The 9,199-nt window shown below is 40.4% G+C and overlaps 1 protein-coding gene across 2 annotated transcripts in view; it reads right to left on the bottom strand.

Annotated features, from left to right (window-relative positions):
- Window positions 1-312: 312 nt before the first annotated feature.
- The window catches only part of LOC106534857 (next to BRCA1 gene 1 protein), a gene marked incomplete at its 5' end in the record, with an annotated part of 10,357 nt that continues 1,470 nt past the window's right edge, over window positions 313-9,199 (bottom strand). Inside the window, 11 exon segments of one of the 2 annotated variants that reach the window (XM_014031624.1) lie at window positions 313-1,719; window positions 3,305-3,404; window positions 3,484-3,571; window positions 3,831-3,916; window positions 3,996-4,417; window positions 5,574-5,692; window positions 5,817-5,975; window positions 6,058-6,225; window positions 6,433-6,543; window positions 6,760-6,835; window positions 7,962-8,081. In XM_014031624.1, coding sequence (XP_013887078.1) covers window positions 1,531-1,719; window positions 3,305-3,404; window positions 3,484-3,571; window positions 3,831-3,916; window positions 3,996-4,417; window positions 5,574-5,692; window positions 5,817-5,975; window positions 6,058-6,225; window positions 6,433-6,543; window positions 6,760-6,835; window positions 7,962-8,081 — 1,638 coding nt within the window. 2 annotated transcript variants of the gene reach the window in all.

Below are 9,199 nucleotides of genomic sequence, written 5' to 3'. Positions count from 1 at the left end.
ACTTTACTTAAGTAGAAATTTTGGTTATTTATGCTTTAGTGGAGTAATTATTTTTAGCCTACTTTTTACTTCTATTCCTTATATTTTTTACATTACTCAAAAATTAAATATGTCCAATTCAAAATTTAGAACTGGTGTACAAAATGTACCCAATCATAGTCTCCTTCCCTCCAACCTTTGAGTCGAGACGTTAGTTTTCTGCGACTGTGACCAGAAGACATCATTTTTACAATAACGTGGTTAACTTTAAAACCTTACAGTACGACCCTGACTTATTATTACTCTTAAACAAAAGGATGAACAGGCAAGAAATACATGTGCAAACCGTTTATTGTCAGATTGGGAGAAATGAATTTAAARTGTACACTCTTTAGCTGAAGAATAATGTGATAAGCCGTGTAGATACAGTATATTCAGAATTATTGTTAAGAGCACGTTCTTTTATTTTTTAAAACATGAACGATCATAAACATGAGAAACAATGGTTCTAAAAACCTCAACCACACACAAACATACACCCGATCTCACAACACAAATGAATAATTTCAATGTTTCAGTAAACTAATAATCATCTCTCACAGAAGYGATAAAATAAAATTACTTGGTTCCACAGTGGGATGCAGGAATGTGTTTGGAGACGTCTGAACTGTAATCGGTGCTAAACGACAGGCTTTCCCTTGGTGCTTTAATGAGAAGGTGAAAATGCAGCCAAGCAGGATGATAAAAATAAAAAAGATGCAATGATGTTTCTCCACTGGGACTCTAAGACTCATTTCTACGGCCTCTACCTGTCATGCAGGTTTATCTTCAAAAAAAGAAAAAAGAAAGAAAAAAGGCTCATCCAAGTCCGAGCAGTGATSCGTTCAGTTTGGTTTACATTCCACATGTCAACGTCTAAAATAACAGTACTCTGATACAGAAATAGATTGCATTGTTAGGCAAATTTCACTACAATAATTAAGAAAAAAGTCTTAAATATCCGCTCTTCGACCCTTCACACCCAGAAGATCCATGCAACTTCAATATGGTCACTGTACACGACGAGAGCTGGCTCCTCAGAACGCGTTTTACTCCTCGAGACGTTCGACAGCTTTCATTTCYATCGCTGTATAATTTAGTAAAACGTGTCGGGAGGAGAGTTACTTCACAGAGCTGAGGAARCAGCAGAAACAGCCACACAAACACAGGGATGAGGAGCTGCGATGCACTTTTTTGTCCTAATCCTTAAACCGAAACACAAAGCTCCACGGCCGATGTAAACAAAGCAAGGCGGAGCCTAATCGCCAACCAGGAAAATCTACAAGGATGTGTTAAGGAATGGTTAATTTAACCAATGCGGTAAAGCTAAATTAAAGGCAAGAAAAGCCATTTTTATAGTAATATTTCAAGGAATTAACGCTTTGTTTCTCTAATTTTGTTCAAGTCGTAGAGTTGGTCCTAATTAACCATCTACCCTTTGAGAAAACCCAAACTTAAAGAGGTCAAACTCTACGGTTCTTATAACGTTTAGTTAAATCCTCTCCTTCCTCTTCAGTGCAGAGTGTCGGCCGCCTCGTTCTGGCTCTCCTCGGCCATCTGCACCAGCTCGTTCACCGTGTGCAGCAGGCTGTAGTTGTGCTTCCTCAGCAGCTGCTGGTTGAGCCGCTGGTCCTGGAAGCCCATCTCCAGCAGCATGGCCATCATGGACGGGTCCTGTCTGGTGGCTGGGTCGATGCCTCGCTGGAAGACAAGTATAAAACACGAGAGTGGAACATGAGCAGGGCTTCAGCTGTTTGGACGCTAARTGAATTGTTAGAAATCATTTTTTTATGTGACAAAAAGAAACAACATGATTGGCTTTGCTGTGAAACTACTGACAGTCATGTCAACAAATGTTCATCAAAACAAAGCTGGAAGAAGATTAGAATCAAAAGCTTTAAGCTGTTTTAACAAGAGAAATTGTTTCCCGCAAAAATTCACTGTGAATGCTTATTGTCGAATAATTTAGCTGAAATATTTTTAAACACTGTGCTATTAAAAGTTGCTAAATTTTGAAAAAAAAAAAAAAATCAAGAGTTGAGGTGGAACCTAAAATTAGCTCAAAAGGTGCTGAAAAGACTGTGAAAACAAAAGCTTTGACGGGCAGAGAACAGCTGGAAAATACAGAAATATGCAGCTAAAATGTGAAAGGAGTAGAAATGTAGCTGAAAGGGCAGAAAAAAAAACTGAAAAAAAGGGCAGAAAGAAAGTGAAAGGAACAAAAGGAAAGTTTAAAGTTACAGAAGAAGTTGAAGAATAGCAGGTCAGAATGACAGCTAAAAAAACAGAAGAAAAAAAAAGCTAAAATCAGCAAAATAGAAGCCAAACTGAAAAAAGCAGAACCAGAACAAAAATGAGTACAGATTAATAAACAGTTTGATGGGTGTTACTGGGTGTTACTGGGTGTTAATGGATTATGACAGCTCTGTTCATTTTCAATGAGAAAAACGTGCCAGAAAAAGCTAAATATCTCCAAAATGTATAAASTGTTGAAATAGCARAARTCAGYCAGAATGTCCTGAAGGAGCTGAACGTGTTTATGTATAAACTGTTGAAATAACACAAAAATTGAGGAACAAGATACATGTTGAAAAATGTACAGAAAAAAGGTRTTTTCACTAAGTCGACTGGACATTTTTGTATTTGGAGCCGTTTTGCTGCATTTGACATGARGAAACGTGAATATGTGCAGGACACAATGAAGTCATACACATGTACATATTACCCTTAATTTTTTTTGTTTTACTTTCTGTGCTTCAACTGCAAACTATGTATATTTCGTATTTTTTTTATACTTTTTTCTTTTTTTACTTCTTCTTTATATATACACACATATAATGTAATAATGTGATAATGTCACACAGCAATATATTGTTTCTCTGGATTGATGYATGTATCTGCTGCTGCTRTTACACCTGGAATTTCCCCATGTGGGACATTAAAGGCTGTTTCTATTCTATTCTATTCTATTCTATTCTATTCTATTCTATTCTATTCTATTCTATTCAGCGAGTTGAACGGTTTCTTCTCATCTTAAGAATTTCATTGCATTGTTGACTTTTGTAAACCTACATGTGGCAATAAATGAATCCTGAAGTCTCAAGACTATCAAGGCATCCTGGAGTGAAACTTCCTGCTCTGAAGCTCAGCTCCAGCTGCAGATCATGAAACATTCAACGACCCAAAACGTACAGCTAAAAGCATGAAGAGTGGCTGAGAAGAAACCAACATCCTCCAGGAGGGCTGATTGAACTTGTGTCAGCGGTTGTGTTTAAACCTRTTTTACCTGTATGGAACAGTTCGGTCCAGTGAAGAGGGCCTTATAAGCAGATGCGGCCACTGAAAGGGCCCCTTTGACTAATCCCTCTGTGATGCCTCCCTGGCCCCTGTTGCAAACACACACACTCCCTGATTATAGCTGTCAGCTCTACAGTTATCAGATTACACCACATTAAAAAGATAAACCTTGGCTGCAGCGCTTTGCTCGGTCTAGGGTTGTAGGTCTCAAAGGCACTGGATGCTGAGCCTGCTGATCTCGACAAACCATATGATACTGCAGAGAGAAAGGAAACAGCACAAACAGATTCAGATTAGATGAGGAAGAAGGCTTTTTGCTGAAGCAGCAAACCCTGCAAAGCTCGCGTGGCGTCTCAGTTCCTCTCTTACTGGAACGGGCAGCGTGTTTTAGTGACGGAGCCGACTGGCCTAAAATATCTGAAACCGCCGGGTCACGTCAACACCAACGGTCTAAACGCTGACGCCAGGCTGAGTTTTACACGCAGGAACGTGGCAGCAGATGTGTTTAAACGCACCATTTAGGTGAACCCGCGGTTGGTGTGGCTCATCCGGGTCGCAGGCAGGAGGACTTGGATCCTCGGCCAGATACAGCGCCTCAGATCTGAAACACAGAGTTAAATCATTAAAAGGCTGCGTCAGCGCTTAATGAGAGCAAACTCTGTGGTTTGTCTGCGTCTCACCGGGGTGAGTAGAGGGTCGGTGGAGGGTGCAGGGGCTGMGGCGCGACGGGCAGGGACACCACCTCGGGGGTGAGGGTGACGGCGTCGAGCGTTTGGGAYGCACACAGCATCTGGTTGACGCTGCTGTGGACGGCAGGGACGTGCGGAGGCCAGGTGTCGGCCGACGACTCCTCCATGGCGATGGTCTCCTCCTTCCTGTCGGTCAGCGGCGCCTCCCTGCACGGCTCAAAGTCGCAGGCTTCCTCTTTCCCCTCCTCCTCCTCCGGATCTGGATCGGTGGAGGTGCCGGCAGCGACGGTGTCGGGCTGCGACATGGCCGAGCTGTACATGGACTCCCCCAGAGGTCGGCTSGTGTCGAAGCAGTCCGGGAGGACGATGATGTATTCATCGCTGGAGGAGACGGAGGACGTCTGGCTGCTGACCTGAGACAGAACAGAAAGACACAAATATTTGGACTTTATTTGGAGGACYGTGCTGTCAGCTGCTGCTGGGAGAAAGCTGAGTCATTTCAGTGCTGAAATGTGTCTGTTCTGTATGCAGGCCTGTTATGATAACAATCTTTACTGGACGATATATCRTCTCAGAAATTATCGCGATAAACSATAACACTGTTCAGAAACCATTTTAAACTAAATTAGCTAAATGCCTGCAGGCAAATGAAAATTACTGACCTCATTTTTATTTATTGTGCCATTAACTGATTTATTGATTATAGCGACAGGCCTACCTGTATGCATTTAACAGGGTATCTGCAGGTTTTAGCAAGTCAAATTTAAGACTTTTTAAGACCTTTTTAATACCACTTGAAYGAAATTYAAGACCAAAAATTTAAGCGATGTGTCGCTCAATAAAACACGTTGRATTTAAAGATATTCAGCTCACTGGTTAAATTAGCTGTATTTTACAAGTGCAGAATTTGGTTGGAAACAACCAACATAAAATACATCTACTAAATAAATTCATGSCATGAAACTTTGTGTTTTAACCTCCAGTTTTGCTTTTATACAAAAATAAATCATCCAGCCAACTGACAATAAACATGTACTTTAACCTGCAGCTTCGTAATCCAACAAATGTTTGAAGGAAGAGAGGTTTTTTTTTTTTACAACTTTTCTGTAGTTTATTTTTATGTAATATCAGTGTTTTGAATTGAGGTACTCTGATGTATTTGAAAAATTACAGCACATAAAGTTCCTTTACAAATAATAAATTACGGTTATAAACCGGTAAGTTCTTTTTTATTGTTAAATTAATTTATTTATTTTTTGTGTTTGACACATTTCTCCCCTAAAAATCAACATTTCATTCAAAGGGAATATTGACAGGATTATAGCTCATGCAGTCATACTGATTGATGATTTGAGATCCTTCTAGAAGGCACCTTTAATCGCTTCTGCCTGACAAAATTTGAGATCTTTGAGTAACAAATTTAAGACCAACTTAATCACTAACAAATTTAAGATTTAATTTAATAAGGCCTTAATGTTAGATATGYGAATTYAAGACTTTTTAAAGGACCAGCGGACACCCTGATTTATCAAATTAAATCCTAAWACAGTATATAATTAAATCGCTCACCTCATCCCAGTCTTCTCCTCTTGTTTCTCCCTCCTCCTTCTGCTCCTTGTTTGTCATGTTATGCAAAACTTCTTTGTCCTCGCTCTCGTGTTGCAAAGCGATGTGAAGGTTTTCTTTCTCTGCTTCCAGCAGAACAGCAACAAAGATTCCCAGTAAAGCGAGGTAAAAAGAAACTTCCAGAAAGACAACCACAACTGAAATGTGACTTTAGGCAGGAGTAAAGTATGTAAGTCTGTCACTGACCTGGCCTGTTCTCCTCCTCTGTCTGGGTGAGCTGGTGGAGGCTTGTGTCGACGGGTGGGGCTAACCTCTCAGCTCCATCAGCAATAATCTCCTCATTTTTTACTTTTTTCTTCTCAGCCTCCGTCTTCTGGAAACAAAAGCTCGGCCCTTGAGAAACAACWGCGAGCGAGGAGAAAATGAACAATGTTGAGTATTTCAGCAGCAGAAACAGGCGGCTCCAGTAGCTTCTGCGGCGCCTCACCCCGCGGCTTGTGGCTGCCTCTGCGCAGGGGTCTGTGGTCGGGGGCTTCCTCCAGCGTGAGGGAGCGGATCACCGTCTCACAGAGGAACTGAGCCCCACTGATCTCCTCCTCCTTCTCCTCCTCCTGGGCTACAGACTCCAACACCTCCTGCTGCCTCGCTTTCACTCCTTTGGTGAAACACAAGTGTTAAAAGGCAGAATAGAAACCAGAAGGTTTACCTGCTCATATTGGACTAAATAATTTAAAAAATCATCACTTTTGGACGTCAGTCTATCTAAAAGCTGTCCAATGGTTGATGAGATATTTTGCTAACACTGCAAAGAAATGCCCTCTTGCCTTYGGCAGCAAGTGATAAACACTCCTACATTTCTCACCAAAAGGTTTTCTGACTCCGGGAGCCTCGGCGTCCTCTTTCATCGTTGAAGTAACGGACTTATCCAACCCAGGTGCATCATGGGGGAGAGGCGAWATGCAGGGAGTCAAATCTGGAAACAGCAAAGTACAAACTCAGTACTTCCACGTACTCACAAGTAAATACATTCTCTACTTTATGCAGCCAAAATAAAAAGGTCAAAACTATGAAGGTCAGCCACAGTTCTTCAGTTCAGTGAGGGTTGGAGTGTTGAAGAATCAGCAAAGAAAACGATAATAAATATCAGCTGAGATAAAAATCTAATTTCTCCAAGTCATTCATGACTCACCAACAGGAGTGTTGTTGGGAACCTTTTCCAACTCTTGCACAATGTTTATGTCCAGTAACTCAAATGACAGCAGATCCTAAAAAAAAAACAGATAAAAAGGGATTATTAACCATAAACTGATAATCCAACTAGTGTTAGCATCTGATCTATAGTTATATTTCAACTATTTAACAGATGAATTTGCTTTTAGCTTGTCTCAACTTATATTAAGATGTGTTTTTATTACAAGGAAGAAGAACTGAGCTGGGCAGATATTTTACTGCTCCWAAAGCTCCAGGACTGTGTTCCATTTCAACATTACTGTTTAGATTAATGGTGCAAGATTTAAAAAAGTGTTATTTTTCAGATTTTCTGCACAATTAATTGTTAAATATTACATTAAAATCAATTTATGTGCTTTTACTGAGTGAAGGTAAAAACTACAAGGTGAAACCCAGTATTTTAACCATCATTTGGCAGAGAGGACTGTGGTTTGGTCCAGATGGTGAGGACTGGTTCTGATTGCTGTGCAGCAGAACCCAGAGGAGTTCTGTGATCCAGCTGCAGTTCTATAGACTGGGCCAAATGCAAAACTAAGGAGGRGAAGGGTTGTAAAKAKGTGAAGAAGACATCAGCGTTGACAGAAAGACAGAAGTGGAAGTGGCAGAGCTGAAGATGTGGAGGTTCTTCTCAGGAGTGACAAGTTTGGACAAGATTAAGKACCAGATTATCAGAGGTACAGCACGGGTTGAAGGACTGGGAGATAAAGTTAGAGAGGTCAGACTGAGACGGTCTGGACATGTCCAGAGGAAGGACAGTGGGYAGATTGGTAGAAGGATGTTGGAGATGCAGCTGCTATGGATGGATTAGTGAGAGTGAGATATCAACCTCTGAAGAGGGAACGAAGGAAATCAGGGAAAGAAGAAGATACTGAGACAGAACTTGAACTCAGACCTTCTGATTTATAGCACTCTACAACTGAGTGAAACAAATCATTACAAAAAGATTGGGTACAATAGTAATTTGGATCTTCTGGATTTCATGCCTCCATGGTTCCCATGAAGGAATGGAGAACAACAATCAGAACAAAGCAGAGAATCWAATAAATGTTTGTGAGAAGGTGCCACAGTCAGGAGCTAAGGAGCAGTTCCTCATTAGTAGTCTGGACTGAACGCTACTTTACAATGTGTCGTTGGATGTTGGGGGGCTTTTTGAGTGTGCACCTGTGCAGTCAGCAGGTCGACTGACGGAAAGTAGTAGTCTTCATGGGGCAGGTCTACAGTGAAGGCAGAACCACTGGTCCTGGGTCTTACCTCCTTCTCCACTGGCTTCACCTCCTCCTTCTAAAGCACAAACAGGGAGGCCGTCAGCAGAGTCACTACAGCGTCCTCGCAAACATTTGCTTCTAGATTTGAACTTTGACATTTCCAACTACGAAGACCAGAAAATCTGAAAGTACCTCACTGTCCAATTCGTGTACAACAGCCTGATTTTCTTCCATCACTTTACAGTTTTATATTTCAATGCGACTTTAAATGTTTTTAAATCAAAATATAAAAACTAATGTGTAGAGAAGCAGCAGTGGTAAACAAAAAAAGGGTCAAGTCTAAACACAATGAAGAACTTTAAGGACAAAGTGTACCTTCACTCCCCATTATTTATGAAAATCTTTATCAGAAATAGCCCCTCTACTTATACAACCCCAAATCTGAAAAGGTTGGGACGTTGTGCAAAATGGTCGGCAAACCTTGTAAACCCATTTTTATTCACAATGGCACATAAAAAAATATATAGAGACTAAAAAAATGGTACAATTTTGGAGTTAAAACATTTAATGGCAGCAACAGCTCTCCACAGTGCTTGGACAGGAGCAACATAAGGCTAAAATTAGGGCTGTCAATTGACAATATATCGTCAATTTATCATCATGGCCTACTGCAGAAAAATCTGTGTAAACTGCAATAAATTACTCAAATGTTTGTATTTATGCGTTTTGTCAGCATCTGTCTGATGAACAAAATGGACCCAAGATCCCACATCAAATCATGACCAGAGGAGAAAATGTTGCAATGAGATAATTTACAGTTTAACTTTTTTTTTTTTTTTTACTTATTTTCAGATGTTTTTACTCTTTATTAAAAAAACTGATAGTAAGGGGCATTTTCAGTATTTAGAGGATCAGAAAATGTTTAGTGGAGGTGATGTTTTATTCATTAAGAAATAGTTTTTTTGTTTGTTTGTTTTTTGCTTTGAATTTTGAGCAGAAAGACATCAACTCTGCATACTTAAATATTTGTTCATTTATCACAGGTCGTATCATTGCAATATACACTCACCGGCCACTTTATTAGGTACACCTGTCCAACTGCTCGTTAACACTTAATTTCTAATCAGCCAATCATATGGCGGCAACTCAGTGCATTTAGGCATGTAGACATGGTCAAGACAATCTCCTGCAGTT

This window comes from Austrofundulus limnaeus, unplaced genomic scaffold, assembly GCF_001266775.1.
Source record: "Austrofundulus limnaeus strain Quisiro unplaced genomic scaffold, Austrofundulus_limnaeus-1.0 Scaffold1287, whole genome shotgun sequence".
In the NCBI taxonomy this organism is placed as follows: Eukaryota; Metazoa; Chordata; class Actinopteri; order Cyprinodontiformes; family Rivulidae; genus Austrofundulus; species Austrofundulus limnaeus.
This window is presented reverse-complemented; position numbering and strand designations above follow the sequence as displayed.